General features: G+C 40.3%; 1 protein-coding gene and 1 long non-coding RNA gene across 9 annotated transcripts in view; one reads left to right on the top strand and one right to left on the bottom strand.

Moving 5' to 3' along the window:
- The first annotated feature begins 451 nt into the window (after positions 1–451).
- LOC135093344 (uncharacterized) lies at positions 452–21,503 on the top strand. 2 transcript variants are annotated; one of them, XR_010263317.1, is made up of 6 exons: positions 479–591; positions 4,951–5,279; positions 15,579–15,882; positions 19,803–19,866; positions 20,399–20,597; positions 21,204–21,503. It is a non-coding gene; the product is annotated as an uncharacterized LOC135093344 (long non-coding RNA). The 2 variants fall into 2 exon arrangements; XR_010263316.1 differs by lacking the exon at positions 4,951–5,279 and having other exon boundaries at positions 452–591.
- LOC135093343 (uncharacterized) overlaps positions 18,911–21,631 on the bottom strand; it is a 162,007-nt gene continuing 159,286 nt past the window's right edge. For all 7 annotated transcript variants that reach the window (XM_063992549.1, XM_063992550.1, XM_063992551.1 and 4 more), the window contains 2 exons: positions 21,196–21,333; positions 18,911–20,574 (listed from right to left, as the gene is read on the bottom strand). In XM_063992549.1, coding sequence (XP_063848619.1) covers positions 19,744–20,574; positions 21,196–21,333 — 969 coding nt within the window. In that variant the 3' untranslated portion in view covers positions 18,911–19,743. The remainder of the gene's footprint in view (positions 20,575–21,195; positions 21,334–21,631) is intronic.

The raw sequence follows: 21,631 nt of genomic DNA, 5'->3' as shown, positions 1-21,631 counted from the left end.
TTGAGTGCTGTTATTGAATAGTTTTCTTCTGGGACTTGTATCTTCATTTTTTTTTTTTTTTATGCATGTTTTTTTTTTTTTTTGTTTTTTTTTATGTATATATATACGTAAAAAAATTTCCATCCCTTGCTATTCTTGATAGACTGATTGGGTTCCTTCAGTAACGAGCTCCATGGTTGTTGCTTTGATGTTTCTATACACATTGTTGATTCTTCCAGACAATCTAATAAGCAGAATGGAGTCTCAGGCGTCGTGTTCCTCTCCCATACCTTGATTGTTTGTGGTCTCGTTCTATATGCAAAACACGAAGCTTCGACTCTCTTGAGGTAATTTACTGACTCGTTGCATGAACAGTTCAGTGATACAAACCATTTACCGAGGCGACTGAGTTTCGATCTTTGTACGTGCTTTTGAAACTGGGTTCTCGTTTGTCTGTAATTCACCTAGAGTTCATCAAGCCTAGAAGGTGAGCGTTTCTCTGATAACTTCGTGTCACTACAGGTCGACTGTGGTACAACGGATTTAAAAGTGATAGTGTTCTGGCGCTGTTGTTAACCAGCTACCGAACACATCAAAAGCTTCCAATTACAGGTACTGACTCACTGATATTTTTACGTAGCAAAGGAACTTTTTTAAGAATGGAATTTTTTTCAACCCCCTTCAGTACCACATCTTCAGTTTACATTTACTCTGAATGTCACCATAGAATTACATTAAGATTACAGAAGGGGTTAAGATCATCTCTGGTTTTTCATTCACTTTAGTTATTGATTTTTTATTAATTTCTGACTGACTGGGTACTGCTTGAAAATCGGGAATTTTCATTAGTTTATTTTCGCGCAAGTACGTGTAGAAGGTGTCGTAACCGTGAAGATCTTAGAAATCAATTAGACACTCTATGGAGTACTGAATATTTCTTTGAAAGGAATTGCAACATCCCTGTGATAAACTATTTGATGATGAAGTAACAAGCAGATCTCCCGCCAACCTTGTTCACACAGGATTATATGCTACATTCCTGGAGTGGAAGCTTTCAGAGGGTTTGGGGCTCAGAGTTACAAGGGCTCTGATGCCTGATGCTATTATTCATCATATTCAGTGCCATTCTGGAGATGTGATCAGTATGTTAACTTAATCAGGCATGTGTTTCAAGAGTAGCAGATCACCCTCGTAGCAGAATCACGTTTGCTCTCCATGCTAAAATAGGAGTACGAACTTAAATTAGACGAAGAGTTGCTAATAAAAATTGCCGAAACGAAGCCAAAATTCCCTCGAGCATTAGTTTATGAATGTGATTGGGGTCTTCACTAGTCAATGATTGCTATATTTCCACCGCCCACCAGTGGCGGATGAGTATTCTGACAGTACCGCTCTAGATATTCAGATGGCAGGCAGAATACCATAGCAAAGTATTTAGCTGATACCTCGTGATGTATTCTATGCTTATCTTTGCTTAGGCATGTTTAGAGGATTCAACTTAATCATTATTCATCCCAGTTACCATCTGTTTCTGATTTACAAGCCGAAGTTGCCTCCTCGCCTGTTTATCTATTATATAGCTCGTGTATATTATTCTGTCTCGCTTAAGATTTCAACAGCTTGTGTGTCTTCCTTACTTTAGGTGACTTGGTCTGTTTGTTCTTGTCTTAAGCGGTATGACTGATGGAAGGGAAGACACCCAACCCAACACTCTTTGTCAACAATCGAGTGTACTTTGCTCCAGAGCTTCGTTCTTGCCCGTGTTAATGAATTTGGTTTATGCAGAGATACTTAATGAGGTGTTAGTCTCTCACTAAACATCGCTGCGTCACGTGATCAATGAAGCAAGGAAAATATTGTTGTGAGTCTTGTTCTCTCTGCTTACAGTTCGCAAATGTCTTGCGATGCATCAAAGCCAATGAATCGTGAATACTGACATTAACGAAGAGCTGCTTGTTACTTAGAGTACACACACACACACACACACGTCGTTCTGCTGCTCAGTGTAATCGGCTCATGGTGCCTCGTGGTTCCCCAGCGCTCAGTTTTCACCCAAATGGACTTGTTCGCGAATTGCTTGAGATCTTGTTAAGCAGATCGATCGTCATAATTACTAGAATTACTCCCTTCCTCCTCAGCTATTTTCCTAACTTTGCCTTCCTTGCCCTTGCCTTCCCCAACTACAGAGGAGAGTGTAGTGAAGTGACTCTTGTTCTTTTCGCATTAAAATAAGATTTTTAGAAATACTTCCTGACCTCGCATGTTCTCTTTAGCTACCGTGAGAATTTTTCTCCGTGAAACATTAGACATTTCAGTGTGTTGTCCTGCGAAGTAACACTTTTGGTAATAACAAAGACTTTGGAATGTGAGGAAATATCCAGATATATATATATATATATATATATATATATATATATATATATATATATATATATATATATATATATATATATATATATATATATATATATATATATATATATATATATATATATATATATATATATATATATATATATATATATAATTTTTTTAAAGACTAAATTAGTCTTTGAGTGTTTGACAGCCACGTACAACATCATAAGAGAAATGAGAATAATAAATATTAGAAATTTAATAAGTAACGGCTTGAAACAGATGTTTCCTTGTTCAGGTGGCAGCAGAATCTTTCCACGAGGTGCCACCACGGTATTAGGTTAGTCAGGGAAGCAATAACTCTGGGACGCCCTGTGCCTCTGTGCCGCGTCTGGCGCGGCGGGATGTGCTGTCCACATGAAGTTCCCGGCTGGCGAGTCTGGAGTATTTGTTTTCTTTTTACCCAAGGCCAGCGAGACAAATGGTCTGCTGCACATTCCACAACACCATAAACTAAACGGGCTATTTCGGATCGGGTAAAACACACTCGTATCTGCATTGATATTGCCAAGTAATAAAAATAAGTGGAAATATCGTTACTCGCCTGTATCACTGGTATCGCGGCTCTAAATCTATATATCACGCTAAAAACAAGTTGCCAACACGCCGAAATTAACTTTTAAAACTCGATTAAAAGTTTGTGACTCCACATCTCAGCCTTGACCCATCTTGGCCGTTCCCACGTCGCGCGGGTCAGATCTATGACCCGTGATTTACCGCTGCCACCTGAGGCATATCCCCGCGTGACCCACTGACCCTCCGCCGCCACTCCATTTAAACTCCGCCGCTAAACAACGAGTGTAAGGCGCGGCGTTTTTTGCAAGACCCATTTCAGGCTTGAGGCTTCCGGTGCACGCGACCTACTTGCGGGACGTGGTGGTGGTGGTGGTGGGAGGAACCAAGTGGAGGGAGCGTAGATAACTATCGACAGCTTATGGTGAATGTCAAAACAAACTCAAGAATTTTACTTTGATGAGTGTTTTACAGAAGCGGAGCGTTATCGTTTTGTTCTGTCTGGGCTGTGAATGGCAAAGAACACTACAAATCGTCACGAGCGCGGCCACGCGTTGGGTTGGCGCTGGTGACCAAAAATAACACCATTTGGTGGAACTTACGGAGGTTTTACACAGTGGCTCCTATACAGAATTGAACATATATATAACCCAAATGCACCAAAGATTTCGTTGGTTGCAGTGCCAGAGCAGAAATGGAACTCAAGATGTTAAATATTCTGTCCGTAATCTTGAATTTCGTGCCAACATTGAAAACTTCCTCTAATTCTTTTAGACCCAACTTTTCCTGCCCCGCACCCCGACCTCCTCAAGATTGCTGAAATGATTTAGGAAGCTTGCAATCTATTCCAGGTGTAGTGAGAAAATCGTAATGATAAATCAGGTGTATAAGAATCTAACACTCGCTTGAAAAACACTTATACCTTTTTATTTTATCAGTGTTTTTTTTTTTTTTTTTATAATATTACCATAATCTTACTACAAATAAATATTTTATCTCTATATTAACCTTGAGACTCCAACGTGAATAGGTTATTATTATTATTATTATTATTATTATTATTATTATTATTATTATTATTATTATTATTATTATTATTATTATTTATCCCCTTCAACAGCAACGGAAGGAGGAAGAGAAGAAGGAGAGGAGCAGAGGAGCATTAATTACTCTTTGTAGCTTCATCTAGATTATTTGCGTCCACTCAGGCCAGGCTGGCAGCTAACAGCATAGAGAGAATCGAGAGGACTTTTTTCTTCTTTTTAGAGAGGTATTCATGTCACCTATATGTTTTTTTTTCTTTTTTTCAGGCTTTAACTAACCCTTAATGACTCGACTTATCCCCTCCCTTTCTGATTATATATAAATCCCCCTTTAAATCAACAAGTAATGGATATATTGTTCATAATTGCCCAGGTTACCACGCCACAACCAATTACTTTTTGTCCTGTTAGCGTGCAGCGGTCAGGAGCAAAGCAGAGGAAGACAAGGCTTTGAACTAGAAAGGGAATATGTTGTTTGGTAATGACGAGTGATAATGATGAGAGAGAGATAGAGAGAGAGAGAGAGAGAGAGAGAGAGAGAGAGAGAGAGAGAGTAATGTATTTTTCATTTGTCTCATTCCTCTTATTTTCGTTCTCCGCTTTAACACCTTTTATAATGTTTTCTTATAATTTATCATGTCCATCATTATCTCCTCCTCCTCCTCCTCCTCCTCCTCCTCCTCCTCCTACTCGTGTGTCAGTGTAGTTATATTTATTATTTCTGATGTCACATAATAAGATCACTAAAAGAATCTTACTGTTTATTCATCGGAGGAGGAATAGTAAAGATAAATAAAATACTGATTATTTACGTGGACGTATTCAGGAACATAAACATCGTATCCTTTTATTTTTATTATTGAAAAAAAAAAAAACATTAAATTTTAAAACAATAAAGTATCACACACACACACACACACACACACACACACACACACGCGCACACACCAAGTGGTAGTTAAACCCCAATTATACAGCTCTGTGATTCGTCTCTCCTCAGCGACACAGACACACACACATACACAGGCCAGTTAAACTTGTGGAAGAGTAGTGTTAACACCACAGCCCGACACCACACCACATCATACCATACCCACACCACACGGCACCATCAAACCACACCACCACCAGGTACCACCACACACCACCACCACCACCACCAGATACACCACACACCACCACCACTACCACCACCATCACACACCATACGATAGTACTCAACACCACACCACAGCACCACACCATGGTATCCTTGGCGCCCCGACCTAACCAGCATCGCCGAGCCCTGCCAAGCCCCTCCGACCCCTGCCCCGTCCCGAAGCCGCTAAGGTAAGAATTCCCCGTCACATATTTAGCGTAATTATGAGGGTTTCGCAGTTATTACCAGGTGATTTAAAGGTTCGCTGTGTAGGAGTAGGTGGAGGAGATGAAAGTGGGGAGAGAGGAGGAGCGTGAGTGGGACATAAGAGGAGAAAGAGGTACGGAGGATTGGTGGAAAAATTCTACTTCGGCTCTGTAGCAAGTTTTTTTTATTTCTATTAGTGAAGTTTGCATTGTTTTGATATTTAATTTATTGATAGAAAAGTAAAGCAAGTTAAAATATGTAACAAGATTTCATTTTGATGTGTTTTTGTTTCTCGTGATAATAACACTTTCGTCATTTTATAAATTTACATTTCTTTTATTAGTAAGCCTAGGATTGTTTTGGTGCTTGATTGAAGACAAAAAAAATATAAGATACGTATCCCAACCAATGATATTTAATAAAATCTAGTGTAACTATTCGTATTTTCAAATTTAAAATAAGACCGTTGCTACTTCAGAGAAATTATTTTCTTTATACGACGAGGAATTCGTGTTTTCTTTATTTATCCGGAAAGTTCAGATTTTTTTGCATTCAGAATATGTAATATAATCTAGTCTGGCTGTGTTTTCCATCTCGATATTATGAGGTTTTTGTGGCCCCGTTCGTAAAATTTACAGATCGTTTCTTGAATTTTTCTTTATTATTATTCAGGCTGGAAATGTTTTTATATTTCAGATAATTATTAAAGTATTTATCAAGTCAGAATATATAAGGCATTTCAGTCTAGCTCCGTTTTTTCGAGGGGTCGATTTCAAAATGGATTAACGAACGTAAAATGGTGTGACGTCATCAGTGACGTCATCATGGTACCGAGACCCGGGACGTCCTTCCATTCCAGTCTCTCTCCATCAATGTTCGGTGTGTTAGTTGAAGTATATGGCAGTCCAGAATATATATAGTGCAGTCCAGTCTAGACGTCTTTCTTCTCGAGTGTTTCAAAGTGAAGTGCTGTACGTAAAAAAAAAAAAAAAAACAGGGCGAGACGGACGTTTTTCCTGCCTCCGTCCCTGCCTGTACATTAAACCCCCGTGTGTTTCCAGACTCAGATGTGAAGGAAAACCAGAATTACCACTAAAAAAAAATAAATAAACCCCAAAAATGTGAATGGTGTCTCCTATGTGTAGAGGGAATTGTTTCCATGATAAGACCGGTTGCCTTTCACGGAAGGAGTCACAGGAGTATGGGAAAAACACGCTTCTCTCTGTGTTTGTGTGTGTGTGTGTTTACAACTATTAATGACTGGGAAGTCTGAAACTGAAAATCAAACCGTAATTAGCAACCACCACCACCACCTCCTCCTCCTCCTCCTCCTCCTCCTCCTCCTCCTCCTCCTCCTCCTCCTCCTCCTCCTCCTCCTCCTCCTCCTCCTCCTCCTTCTCCATGTCTTTCAGTCCTCCCTTATCTCTTTTTTCCTTCTCCTTCCTTTGTACTCCTCACTCCTACCACAGTCTCTCTCTCTCTCTCTCTCTCTCTCTCTCTCTCTCTCTCTCTCTCTCTCTCTCTCTCTCTCTCTCTCTCTCTCTCTCTCTCTCTCTCTCTCTGCCCATTCTCCCCCTGCCAGCCGCCAACTTCACGCAGGAAAGATACATGCTTCTTAATTACCTGGTGGAGTTTTACAAGTTTTGTGAGGCGTAAGAAAGGACCTTGCTTGCTCCCCGACCAATTAGGAAGATTTTAAGTGGTTGCCGACTGAATAGAAACTTCCTTCGCCACACTCGTCGTCGAAGTCTTTTTCTCCTTCTTTTTCTTACTTCTTCTCTTTCTTCTTTTTCGTCTTCTGTTAATCTTTTTTTTTATATTAAATTCTTTGTCTCTGTTTCTGTATGCGTCTGTTTTCTGTGTTGTCGGTTGTGGTGGTAGTGGTAGTGGTGGTGGTGGTAGTAGTGGTGGTGCTGGTGGCGGCGGCGGCTGTGGTGATGGTGATGTTGCTGTGTTGCTTGTTTTTCTCACTTGTTTTTCTTCGCTTTGTGTCCTTTCTTTTTCTTGTTCTTTCTTGTTGTTTTTTTTTCATTTTTCTTTCATATCTAACGAGTGTCCTTGTTATTCTTACATATCTATTCCTGTGTTCGTCTTCTTATTTTTCTTCTCTTCTTTCCTTCTTCATCATCATCATCTTTTTCTTTTTCTTCTTCTTCTTCAGTTTCTCCCCTTTCTAACTTGTCCACATTCTTTATCCACTTTAGGCTCCCTTCTTCTCATCTCGTACCCTTTCACTCTTCTCTCTTCCTTTCCTCACACACACACACACACACACACACACACACACACACACACACACACACACACACACACACACACACACACACGCTCATAACCAAAGTCCAGATGAACGAAGAGTAAGACTCAAGGGGAGTGAGTAAAAAATAAATAAATAAAAAATAACAGCTTTCGCCGCCAAACTTCATTTCCACGTTCGTTTAGTTTTGGGAAATTTTGACAAGCTCAACAAGACGTGTGTGGGTGATTGTTAAGATTCCTCCCCTTGATTGTTGTTCTTTGTAGAGTGACGAGAAAATTGGAGAGGGAGAGAAGGAAGGAGGCGAACACGAAACACTGTTGGTGAATTTGGAAAACAAGATCTTTTAACCGTGAAAAGGTGAAGAGTTTTACTTTCATTCATTAACGAGGTTGGGTTATGATTATTTGACTTACTGAATATTCGCAAATGATGATGCTAAACAGACAGAGAGAAGGAAGTAGAAAACACAAAGTACGAGGAGCAGGAGGAGAAGGAGGCAGAGAAGGGAGAAGAGTACTGAATGTTCGCAAATGATGATGCTAAACAGACAGGTAGAGAGAAGGAAAGAGAAGGACGCGAAGTAAGAGAAGCAGGAGGAGAAGAAGGCGGAGAAGGGAGAAGAGTTACATGTATGAAAAAGATATATAACTTATGATTTAAAGTGAATAAATTAAAGAACAAAAATAACTGGATCAAAGAATAAGTGAAAATATAAGTATAGAAAATATAAAATAATGCACGGATTATTATGTAGTGCACGGATTATTATGATAAAAATGCATCCTTTCAACATGAGAAGATAAGATACAACTTTCAAAAACGAGAGGAGAAAGAAAAGTAGTTGCAGAAATTAAAAGAGACAGAACTAGAGATTTATAAGTAAATAAATGAATGAATAAAAATAATATATTGACTATTATAATGGGAAAATAATACCTTTTCAGTTTAAGAAGACGAGATCAAATATTTCAAAAAAGAGGAGAAAATAGAAAAAGTTGGAGGTTAAGATAAATAAAATGTCGAAGGCGAGTAGGAGAAGAAATAAGAGGAGGAGGAAAAAGGAAAAGAAGAAAAGAATTGAAAGACAAAGAGACGGAAGAAGAATGAAAAGGAAGACGCGGGAGGAAATGAGAATGTTCCTCCGACACACAATTTCTTGCCTTCTTATTTCGTCATTAAATAATATGAACTTGGAATATAACCCGAGAGAGAGAGAGAGAGAGAGAGAGAGAGAGAGAGAGAGAGAGAGAGAGAGAGAGAGAGAGAGAGAGAGAGAGAGAATTCTTCAAATCAAATAAGGAAATAAGTCGTACGAGATTGCTTAATAACAAAATTACTGAAATGAAACAACAACAACAACAACAACAACAACAAAATTAAGGGATAATGAAGAAAGAAATCAAGCCATTATTTATTTACTTGCGGATTTCTCAGAAAGAGAGAGAGAGAGAGAGAGAGAGAGAGAGAGAGAGAGAGAGAGAGAGAGAGAGAGAGAGAGAGAGAGAGAGAGATGACGGAAGGGAGGCTAACTAAGATTTACAACTTTAAAGGGAAACTGATCTTAGGGCAATACTTTTCACGGCTGAGAGAGAGAGAGAGAGAGAGAGAGAGAGAGAGAGAGAGAGAGAGAGAGAGAGAGAGAGAGAGAGAGAGAGAGAGAGAAAGTTTTCATCTTATTCACCTTTTTATTTTGCCTACTTTTTCCTTTCCCTGTCCTTTCATTCTCCTATATTTCCCATTTTTTCCTTCTCTTTCCCTACCTTAATTTACTTCTTTTATCTTTTCTTCTGTTTCTTAGTACTTTCCCCTATTCTTTTTCACCTTCCCTATTCTTTTTCCCTCCTTGTAAAAACCTTTCCCTGGCACGTGCATCACAGCAGTAAGAGGTAGGGAAGGAAGGAAGGGAGGAGGGAGGGAAGGAAGGAAGGAAGGAAGTGAATGCAAAAACTCCAACCCTTGCATCGAGATAAAGAAGTTCAGGAACATTGATCATTAGTTGCGTTGGGGCCCGTTGCAACAGGAGCAGACGGCATCAGCGAGGGAGGAAGGGGCGGCAGCGAGGAAGGGAAGGGCGTCACTCTAAGCTTATCCTCGTGGGAGACAAAGTTTTAACGAAGAAGCTTTAGAACATGTGGGAGAAGGTGAGAAAGGAGTAATGGTGTGTGTGTGTGTGTGTGTGTAGGTAGGTACGGCCAAATTCTCTCTCTCTCTCTCTCTCTCTCTCTCTCTCTCTCTCTCTCTCTCTCTCTCTCTCTCTCACAGACACACACCGCGTAGTGTAGTGGTTAGCACCCTCGGCTCACAACCAAGAAGGCCCGGGTTCGAATCCCTGGCACGTCGAGGCAAATGGGTGAGCCTCTTAATGTGTAGCCCCTGTTCACCTAGTACCAAGTAGGTACGTGATGTAACCCGAGGGGTTGTGACCTTGCTGTCCAGGTGTGTGGTGTGAGCCCTACCCGAAAATCGGTCACAATGAGCTCTGAGCTCTTTCCGTAGGGGAACGGCTGGCTGGGTGACCAGCAAACGACCGTAGATGGATCACACACACACACACACACACATTAAAATCATGCTTGTCCATCTTTTAGTGCCGTCCCCTCTTGGCCAGGAGGGCCAGGAGGAGGAGGAGGGGAAGGAGAAGGAGGAGGAGGAGGAATGGGGAATAACAGGAGGAAGGAAACGAGGATAAGAAAGGGAACAAGTTGGTAAGAAAGTAAACGAAAAAAAAAAACAAGAAAGATATACTATAAAGAAAAGATAACAGAAAGGAAGACGAGGAGAAAGAAGAGAGCAAGAAAAAGGAGTGGGTGATAGGAGGAAGATGGGTGGGGTATGAAATAGGAAGTAACGAAGATGAATAAGGCAACAATAAAAAAAAATAGACTGAAAATAAAGAAAGAAAGATGAAGAGAAGAAATGAAGAAAAATGTTTAAAGACCAACAAGGAGGAGGAAGAGAAAGAGGAAAGATGAAAAATGCAATAAATAACAAAAAAAGGACGATATAAAGAAAATAAGGAAAGGGAGAAATGAAAAGTAGGATGAGCTAGGAGAAAAAAGGGATGGAGAGTAACAAAGAAAAGAAAATAATGGTAGTAAAAATCGAGAACAAAGGAAGAAAAGAGAGAAAAGATGGGAGAAAGTATCGCAGGAAGAACAAAGGTAATAAAAAACGTGCCAACAAAAGAAATGATGAAGAGAAAATATATATAGAGAAAAAAAAAGAAATGAGACAAACTGAGAAAGTAGTAAAAGGAGGAGGAGATAGGGAGAATGAAATATATATAGAGAGAGGGGATAAATTTAAAGCTGCCGTGAATAAGATTAATGTACGCAGGTATTTACATATAAAACTAGTACTCAGAGGGCATTAAGAAAGATATATTTTACCCACTGCATAAATTAAGACGCTCAACAAATGCTCTCTCATTTTTTTCTCAAGCTGAAGAGAACGTAACTTGAATCACTGCAGATCCACCAAACCCTCGGAAACATTAGTGCGTGTGAAGGAAGCGCGCCTCATCTACTTCAAGGGGAGAGAGAGAAGGGTTCCCCAAAGACCTTACCATTTCTGGATCGCTGATAACGAGACCTAAAGTGTAAAGAACAAAACAAGACCTTGATTTTCCTTTTTTGTCTTGAAACTGAAGTGTTGCTTTGTTTCTTGCTGAGTATGTGTGTGTTTGTGTGTGTTCGTGTGTGTGTTGTATTTTGTAAGTTCTAAACTATTTTAATATGGTCCTGACTAAGTTGTCCAGTGTTTTAGTTATTCCTTGTGGCCAGTGTGTGTGTGTGTGTGTGTGTGTGTGTGGGTGTGTGTGTGTGGGTGTGTATGTATGTGTGTAGGTGTAGGTGGGTGTGGGTGGGTGTCCTCAAATTATTAGATAATCTTGATTTCAATTTGCAGTCAGCATGGGCGAGCGGCGAGTGTAAAAAAAAAAAAAAAAAAAAAAAAGTGCGCGAGAGGAAGCTAATTATGAAATCACTTATTTGTGCCCCAGACTCGCAAATGAAAATATTCCGACATAGTTTGGCAACGTTTGCATAATAATTTCGCGCGTCTGTTTTTTTTTTTTTTTTTTTTTTTCGCGCCAGCAGTAAGCGGCCCAAAGTAATTTCATTGCACACTTTAACAATTCAGGGTTCAATTAAGGCACTAGCTGTAATATAGGTACCTGGTTTTTATTTCTTATTTTCCTTTCATCTTCATGCAACTTTACGGCCAGAGGTCATTGTTAAAATTGCTCCTTGTCTTGAACTGTCTATCCATTGACTTTAGAGGTGCGGCAGCAGGGAATGGCAGGGAAGGCAGGGGGCGAGCAGAGGATATACAGAAGAGGAGAACTATGAAGCAGGAAGGGTAAGAAAAGGTGGTGTGTAGTAGGCAAGGGGGTTGGCAGGGTTGGGGAAGTGCTGGGTAGATGGCTGCCAGAGGATATGCAAGGTAGGAAAGGTATTATTAGGTGCAGATGGGGAAAAGAAATTAATGAGCAGGTAGGCAGATGGCAAGGAACTGAGGAACAATTGGTTAAACAGGGATAGGTGTGGAGTAGGGAGGTAGGCAGGGCAGGGGAGGTACGTGGCAGAGGGGGGAGAAGGAAGGAGGTGTTGGTGGTGCTAAAGTTGATTAAAGTTGTGTCAGGTCCAGCCGCCATTCATCTTCCTCGCGGCGTCACCCTCCCGCCGCCACGTCGTCCAGGTTGTCTTCGTTTTCTTTGTTATCGTTATCGGTCTTTAGGAAACAAGTCAAACATGTATATACCTTTACTCTACCCGTGTGTGTGTATGTCTTGCCGTGCGTCTTCCACTGGCGTGATGACTGTGGTGCTTATGTGTAGATGAATTAATTAGATAAAGTGTTACACATAACCTGTCCTTCCCCCCCATCATACCTCCATCCACGCAGTCAGGTGGAACGTGAGGTGAGACTGTTTGCCATGTCTACGGTAACCCGGTAGTGAATAGAGTATAATTAATTTTATATATTAGGTACAGACTCCTTTATGGTTTGCTCGTAATGGATACATACAGTACATGTGGTTGAGTTCACCTACCATATCACCTTATGATTCCTCTTCCAGACCAGTGAAGTGTTAAGGCATCCGTCCCTCGGCACTACCAACTAGGATCATGAACACAGTATGATGATCCTCGCGACGGAAGAGCATTACGTTTTTCATCTATTTATTTATGTTTTACTTTTTACAGACGGAAATGATAACTATGTAGTGATTAAGACTAAGATTCCCTGTGTGTGTGTGTGTGTGTGTGTGTGTGTTGTGTAAGTAAGTGGAGAAAACACGGGATGAAACAGAACCACCATTTCTCTCGTGTCTCGACTATCACTTGAGAAACAAAGTATGTATGCTTCACGTACAGTTCCCTTACTTATGCCTGTTATACCATGATCCAGTTCATTCCTCATCCACCATCCTCGCACCCTCCGTCTCACCAGTATAAATATTAATCATGTAATGAGGTGAATGTATGAATGTCTGGGACTCAGGAATATGGATGCATCGTACATACCTGCATTGATCTTCGCTTCTGTTTCGCGGTGATACGTTGAGTTTGGTGTTGTGTGCTGGCGTGTTGAATTAATTGTGACAACTTGGCTTGTGCTGCTCTCTCTTCGTCGTGTTCTACTACTTTGGCTCTACATGTAATTTCGTGAGCACTTAAGCACACGCAGAGAACGGTGCAAGTACTCGTAATGGGAAGCACATGCGTAACGTGAAGATACAGAATGATAACTATCTATATAGAGCACGCACAAATAAATACATGCATAAACAGATTAATAAAGAAATAGTTACTCGCATTCCTCGGAATAATTATCAGAAGCAACAGAAAAAAAAAATGTCCCTTTTTACCAGCAGGTTTCTAAAAAGCCAGAGTACATTTTTGCGTAAATTGTGGCAGGTTGGTAATTATGATAGTGTTGTTCTAATTAAGCGGAAAATACCTCCATCCCTTTTAGAAAGCTGATTGACCTAGTTCCCGACACACACACACACACACACACTCTCTCTCTCTCTCTCTCTCTCTCTCTCTCTCTCCTCTCTCTCTCTCTCTCTCTCTCTCTCTCTCCTTCTCTCTCTCTCTCTCTCTCTCTCTCTCTCTCGTGTAATTTCCTGGTAAGAGTCATCCTTTGAGCGCTCATAGGTAATTGATTAGTGAATGCAAAAAGTCTAGTGATGTTTTGTTCCGGTCAGACAAGCACCGCCTCTGCCTCGCTTGTGTCGCGCACCGCCCGCCCAACTCATTAATTAGATGCAAATCCTCCGTGTCTTCAATGCCCGAGAGAGGCCGAATCCTGAGCCTTGGAGGACTCTCTCTCTCTCTCTCTCTCTCTCTTCTCTCTCTCTCTCTCTCTCTCTCTCTCTCTCTCTCTCTCTCCTCTCTCTCTCTCTCTCTCTCTCTCTCTCTCTCTCTCTATATATATATATATATATATATATATATATATATATAATATATATATATACGAGTATAATATATATATATATATATATATATATATATATATATATATATATATATATATATATATATATATATATATATATATATATATATATATATATCTAAGAAGGTAGAGACTTTCAACTAACTATTTTTTATCCATCTTTCAAGGCCGTTCAATGGAGGGTTGAAGAGGTGAGAAGAGTGATGATGCTTGCGTTCTTTCAGGAGGTGTGATTTTGTTGGCGTAGGCGGCGGTGGTGGTGGTGGTGGTGGTGGTGATGGTGGTGGAAGTACTACACTAACTCGAGGGCGTCCCAGCTTCGATATTCCTTTGTCTTAGTAAAGGAGTGAGGTGTGGAGGGGCGTGAGGTATGGAAGGGATATTACGTAAAATCATTATGCAACTGATAGATTATGATACGTTTGTTTCAACCATTATAATTGTCGTCTGACTCAGTTAACTTTTTTTTCTAGGGTAACCACAACAGATAGTTTAGGCACTTTGTTAATTTAAGCATCCATTTCGCCATCCCGTCCTTTCCCCAATACTCTGCACCATATCTTTCTTACTGGTGAGAGACAGACAGGCTCGTATTCTGAAACGTTTTGCTCTCACCACGACTATTTTTAAAGGCCACAGAGATTATTGATCAGGTTCTCAAGAGTGTTTCTCCTGTAAATAATGTAGAAGCCTTGTCAATATATTAGTAGAACCATAAAAACATCCTCAAAACCCGTGTAACTCCAAGTTTAGCATTTTGAAAGAAAAGGAGGTGCAGCGCTGAAGTGTGTCAGATTATGGTTCACAGACAGACAGACAGACAGACAGACACAGCCAGCCTCCGTCAACTGTCCAGTCATGTTTACTGTTCTGTCCACACACAGCACCATTCTCTTCACACAATAACGGAGCCGCATAAGCAATGTCTCCCGAGCACAAATGATGTAGGAATCGTAATGAAGCAGCAAATTAATCACGAAACGCTTCAGCACTACACGAGAGAGAGAGAGAGAGAGAGAGAGAGAGAGAGAGAGAGAGAGAGAGAGAGAGAGAGAGTACATGGGAAGATACACATCAATACCGTAAAAATTACATAACGTCCTGTAATATACACACACACACGCACGTTTTCTTTTTTTTTTTTTGCTTCTATGAACATTATGAACAAAGTTTATTCATCCAGCGATTGTTTAGTCAGACAATTGCGATTTTAGGTAGAAATCGCGTCTGTGGTTGTAATGTGGCGTTGCAGTGAGGAATTACTGGGCATAAATGGTGGCTAACGCTTGGAATCTGGCGACACGTGCTGCTCCTGGTGGTGAGCCCCTCAACTAAAGGGCTGCCAGGTTTTGCTTCTCATCACCTTTCTCCGGCGTTCCTCATTGGAGTCGAACAAGTGAAACAGTAATATGATATGCTTAAACACCTATAGTCTTGAGTTTCTGCAATGTTCGGGTACTGTTAGACGCAAATATGGTAGCTTATTTATCATTATGTATCAAAACCACTTCTGCGAACCGTTCAGTAAATCTTTACACACTTACATTTATTTCAGATGACTAGTTCGAACTACACTGAAGACCCAGAACTCAGAGTATGAGGCACAACTAAAGCATTTCAAACCAATTACGTCCCAGACTTCAAGAGCGATTCACCAGCGGCACAGTGCTCTCGTCTGGAGGAAATTTGAGTCTCCTACAGCATTTTTCTGCCTGTGACACGTGAGATCCCTATGTTGTGGGCAGCATGGAACTTCACCTCGCACGGGACAGCCTCCAGTATAAATCAAGACGTCAGGGGAGTGTCATCAACTTACTTTCCCGGCTGCCTGGCTCCCCACCTCCCGCCGGCCCCTCATGGTTAGTGAATGTGTACACTTTGCAGTCATCTGTAGGGGTTGTTCAGTGGAGATTACGAGTTTGTGCTTGATGGAGAGAGAGAGAGAGAGAGAATCAGTCAGCCATGCAGCCAGCCACCAATAGCAGCAAGTAGTTATCATGTTTCGCCCTCTCCCTCTGTAAACTTTGGACGCCCCTTATTAATGAGGGGACCGTGGCCTCTCCGCACTACCGCTCTCTTATTCGTGCACCTCGCGTCATCACCACCACTCATATTCTCAGTTGTACCATCACCACAAGCACTGTACACCTCGCGTCATCACCACCACTCATATTCTCAGTTGTACCATCACCACAAGCACTGTACACCTCGCGTCATCACCACCACTCATATTCTCAGTTGTACCATCACCACAAGCACTGTTACCTAGTAAAAAGAATAGCTCCCCTTGCTACGCGTCCTCCTCATCTTCATCCTAAGGCAATGGTGCCTTCGCTTTACCCAATCAGTGACACTCCAGAGCGGAGATTGCTTTGTGTCTGTCGTATGGGACAATGAACTTTCTTGCTACGTGTTGATGTCAGTGCTTAGTGTATTCTTCGCTGGCTAGGGTTTCTTAGCCCCGCTTGTCGCTGGTTAGGCTGGTGGGCATCATGGCAGCCAAAAGTTGGTGGAGGAACGCAGTTGAAAAGGTTCATTAAGTTCCTCTTCCCCGCTTAGTAAGGGTTATCTGCCTGAACAACGGATAATTGTGAGTATTGGCCAAAGCCTGACTAGAAATGAGAGAAAATCTCTCTCTCTCTCTCTCTCTCTCTCTCTCTCTCTCCTCTCTCTCTCTCTCTCTCCTCTCTCTCTCTCTCCTCTCTCTCTCTGGCCGTGTGTTCGTTATGTATTTATGCCATCACCACTGAAAGTTTGTCAAACCTTGTGACCGAAGCGACAACCAGTAACAGTGATTAAAATGCTCCACCGCTTAATTGGCTAACACGACCGGTGACTTGTTGCCTTGCTTGACACAACTTTTTGAAGTGACAAGGGTTTTAGCGGCGTTTGTTCTTCACCTGTGCCATCCAGCGTCACAAGATGGATTGACTACCTTGCCAATCCATCTTGGATTGGCAAGGGATTCTTGAAGCGCGTGTCCCCCATTCTGTTCCCTCTGGACGTATATTCTGTTCTGAAGCTGTTGTGGGCGATAAGAAGACAATGAGAGTCTGATCATGGAGTATTTAACAATCGAGGTTGTTCTATCCATGGGTTCCCAGTCTCCCTTCTGTAAGTAATGTGGTCTGCTGCTGCCTTGCTGAACACTATCACAATCATTCCCTTAGAGTTTTCAGGAACAAGCGACAGATAGATCATTGTGTTTTTTTTATTAGGTTGCTAATTATCATTACTGCAAACGTTTCTCATTTCTCGTTGGTTTTTCATTCGATGTTATGTAATTTTTCCCAGAAGTGTCAGCGTGGATTAAACTTGTATGTACACACTTGGATGAAACAACGTTCCAGTTACAAAGTTCACATTACAGCTTCGGGCGGCGAGTCTCGTAGCGGCAACAAGTCCTCGGCCTACGCACCTGACGAAATACACACAGCCTTTCATGTTGCACCACTGCACCGCGCTGTTTGTTGTTGTTAAATAAAATAAAATTTAAAAAAAGTAATATATAGTCATGTTTGAAGTGTCGAGTGGAATCGCTCTGTAGGATTATAACAGTGCACTGCAGAAATTAGTGTAAACATGCACGCTTTGTTTCCGCGATAATGTGGTTAATAATAGCTGGCAATACGTCTCTGGGAGGAAATGCCATGGGTTGTGTGTCATTTACTGTAATAGGACAATAAAGAACCAGGCGAGTAACAAAGCACTCCCTAGGGCATTTATGTGATTACCGATTATATTTCCTCGCCCATTAAAGCTTCAGTTGTCAAAGAATATTAATGCTCAGATGGTTGTGCAAGCAGGATTAAAATATAATGTAGCTTCAAACAGTTTCCTTTCTCCATGGTTGTGGCCTGACAGTCCCATAACACATCTCTCCTTAGAGGGAAGGTCAAGGACACCTGCTTGCTTCTAGTGTTGGCTTGGCCACATACTTTTCCCGCTAACATATTGATTTAGTACAAAAAATTCTCTCTCTCTCTCTCTCTCTCTCTCTCTCTGTCTGTACATCAATACACTGGCATCATAGTGGAATTCATTATATGTGAATCTGTTATTAAATCAATTTGTGGCGTGTTAGCAGTTGACGAATGTGCATGGAATTCTCTCATTTGCTGCTTGCCCTTCTGCACTCCCAGGAATATTCCCTGTGCATACTACATTCAAAGCCCAAATACCTCATGGGATGATGGGTGACAGTCACTGATACCAGGCACTCTTAAGCATACATGTTTACTGACATGCACTGTAGTTTGCTTGTCAAGGATTCTTCTACTTTAATTTCTTATTTTTTTTTTTTTTACATTTAATATTCAAACAATTTTTCTTTTATATGTATAAGAGAATTGTCATGTGTAATTTTCAACATATGTACTGGTGTATCAAATTCATAGTAGATTCGGCAAAAACATTTTCATTAATTTTCATTAATATTTACATAGCTTAAGTAAAAGATCAATGCAAGGCCAATAATTATCACCAGTGTGCATCCTGGTTCAGTCTCCAGTAGACAAGAGTAGGACACTCATGTGGGCAGTGAATGGAGGAGGACGGATTTACATTAAGAAAGTTCAGGGATAGTTAACAGCTATTGCACACTGTATTATCCCAGCTGAACACTCAACAAAGGACAGCGAGCATGTGGTCGCCAAGTGCTATGGTGCACTTGCTCCTCTGCTTTGATGAATGGCAGCTATGTTTGTCTGGGTTTTGGGTTCACCGCTGCATCACACTGTCTCTCTGTATCCCATCCAAGCACCCACTTGTCTGCACCAAACTCACCTACTCACTGAATCAACCTTATTTTTTCTGTATTCTATAAACTCCTTATTAGTAGTAAACTAACAAACATAAACATTAAAGGCAGTTAGAATTACACAGTAATTACAAACTCCTACAGTATATTTTTCAAAAATTACAGCACAAACTTGTACAGGCTCCGGTATTTATCTATACAAAATTATTACAAATATCTTCATATTTCTGGAATATCAAAATAACAAGCACACATCAAAATTTAAAGCCATTCAATGAAAACTACTTTTCTACTGTAATGTATAAATTACATACAGTTGCCATTGTTGGCCGAGATATTAACTCTAGTAGTGGACCTTTGCTCAACACATACATTGGTGGGGGGCATTGAGGGAGGTAACAGAAGTCTCCCTACCATCAATGAATGGGTCAAGTGAAGCTCACTACTAGCATTTCGGAGTTACTAACTCAGCCAGCATTGGCAACGCTAAGTGGACCTTGCAGGAGTGTGGCCAACTGCACATAACTTAAAATCCTGAATTTTAAATGTTCATAAGTTTGAATTTGTTTCTTACATAACAATCATCTGAAGTTTGTTCATAAGTTTGAATTTGTTTCTTACATAACATTCATCCTAAATTTGAAAACCTCACTGTATAAAGAGCATACCACCCTCCCGCAAAAGATGGAGCAATAGCTGTATATATATTATTCATTATTATAAAATAAACTTTCATTATTATAAAATAAACTCTAATTTTAAAGGCAATAGAAGTTGTACTATTCATTTTTTTGGTAAAAAAAAAACTCTTAAATCACAACAATGCAATGCCTCTCTATCACAGAAGTGTATGTGTATATAATTTTTTGTGTGTATATAATTTTTTGTTTGGCACAAAAAACTGATACTATAAAATGTAGTCAACATTATTAAATCAGAATGCTTTTTGTTTTGATACTTATCAGCACCTTTTTTTTTTTTTACTAGCTAACCTGCTATATATAGTTGCCTTTATTTCAGGGTCACATTTCAACAGTGTGTTCTTTGGAATCTTGTCAAGGATTGAGGAGGAGGAGGCAGACAGGTAGGAAAGGATTTTGTGGTGTACATGAGATAAATAGTCAAGGTCTGGTACCCATCTTTTACTTGACAAGCTTCTCTTAGAACAATGGCTATCAGAGATTTTGTTGTCACCATTGCTTTGAGTGTCAAATGCCTGGCATATCAGATTATGACACTGCAAGATAATGTCCAGTAAATTTGCTTCATACACAATCATAACAGCATCATTCTCAAAATTTCCCTCTTTCACACACATCACTACAAATATACAGGCAACAGGGACTAGTCTCAGGCCCAAATGAGTTTCCTCCTCCACTGGAAGTATGTCTCTGATGATTTCAGTAATACCCTTAGTTTGCAAGGCTTTTATGAGTTCTTTATAACTCCATAAAATAATATTCTTATTCAGTTGATGAACACTCAGCTTTTCTCCTTCCCTGAGCAGGTATGGGACATCATTGCTTACTTGTTGTAACCCTAAATAGGCCAAGAGCCATTTAAGATAGGAAGTTTTTCCATTTGAACATGAAGCAATATCAGTTGTCACATTACAGGTGTCCTGGTTGAGGCTAAGTGACAGAAGGCGGATTCCACCCTCCTTGGCACCAAGAAGTGATATTTGTTGAGGAAGTTCCATGTCAAAAGTGGAACACAAGTTTTTGAGGCACTCATGCTTCATGACTGTGTCTCTGTATCTTGTGAAGAAATTCCTCAGTGAATCCCAATGGAACTGTAAAAGGGAAAATTAAATCAGTAAGGTTTTATTCATCGTTCATAATCTTGGAATCATGACATTAATTGGAAATATTTACTTGTATTTTTAATGCTTTCTAATAGATTGCAGTTAGTTGTAGTATTTTTAATGCTTTCTAATAGATTGCAGTTAGTTGTTGTAACAGTGTCTCATACACCACTTCATAATCATTACTGATTGATCAATTGGGTCATACTTTGACAGATGTTTCATACATACTTTAATCATACATAGTAACAGATGCATGATGCTGTTGCTGGGGCAGACTGTGTCTTGCACATGTTAATTTACAAGGACAAAGTGCCTTACTGAAGACATCTATCTCCTTGGAGAAGCTTTTAAGCTGCACAAAGAAGTCAGCAGCAATATGCTCTCCTGTAGCTTGCTTGCAACTGGTCAGTGCCCACAGCGTCACAATGCTTCGTTGCTGGATTCCTTAATGTGCTCCTGCAGTGTGTGTGTGTGTGTGTGTGTGTGTGTGTGTGTGTGTATACTCCAGTACTTACTGCATCTCAAGTGACTGTGACAAATTACATTCCACATCCTAGTTTACTATTGCTCTCAGTTTACCAGTGCAGTGTAGTAATTATTACTCACCACCACAGATGGCTTGATGGGGTTGAGGCAGAGCTCAACGTGAAGACTCCTGACCACCGGCACAGCAGCAGCAGTGAATAAGGACACACACAGGAAGGTGACATCACACAGGCTCAGTTGAATAACATCTGTGGCACTCTGGAAACACATTATACTAGCTAGTCTTTTCTGCTAAGTGAAATCATAATGTGATGATATGTTATCAATAAATGACAATTTTGTAACTAGATTACTCAAATCCTTATAACCTGCACACAAAACATGATTCAACTTTACTGTCAAATTTGCAAATTAAATATACAAAGATCTGATAATTTTGTATATTCTATATATTATGTAATTTAACCATTTCAAGTACAAGATTGTGTAGTGTTTATGCTAAGAAAGAAGAGAGTTTTCTGGAAGAGCATTACAAGTTAAAAAACAGTGCATTTTC

The sequence above is a fragment of the Scylla paramamosain genome, chromosome 42 (genome assembly GCF_035594125.1).
Source record: "Scylla paramamosain isolate STU-SP2022 chromosome 42, ASM3559412v1, whole genome shotgun sequence".
NCBI classification, from domain to species: Eukaryota; Metazoa; Arthropoda; class Malacostraca; order Decapoda; family Portunidae; genus Scylla; species Scylla paramamosain.
This window is presented reverse-complemented; position numbering and strand designations above follow the sequence as displayed.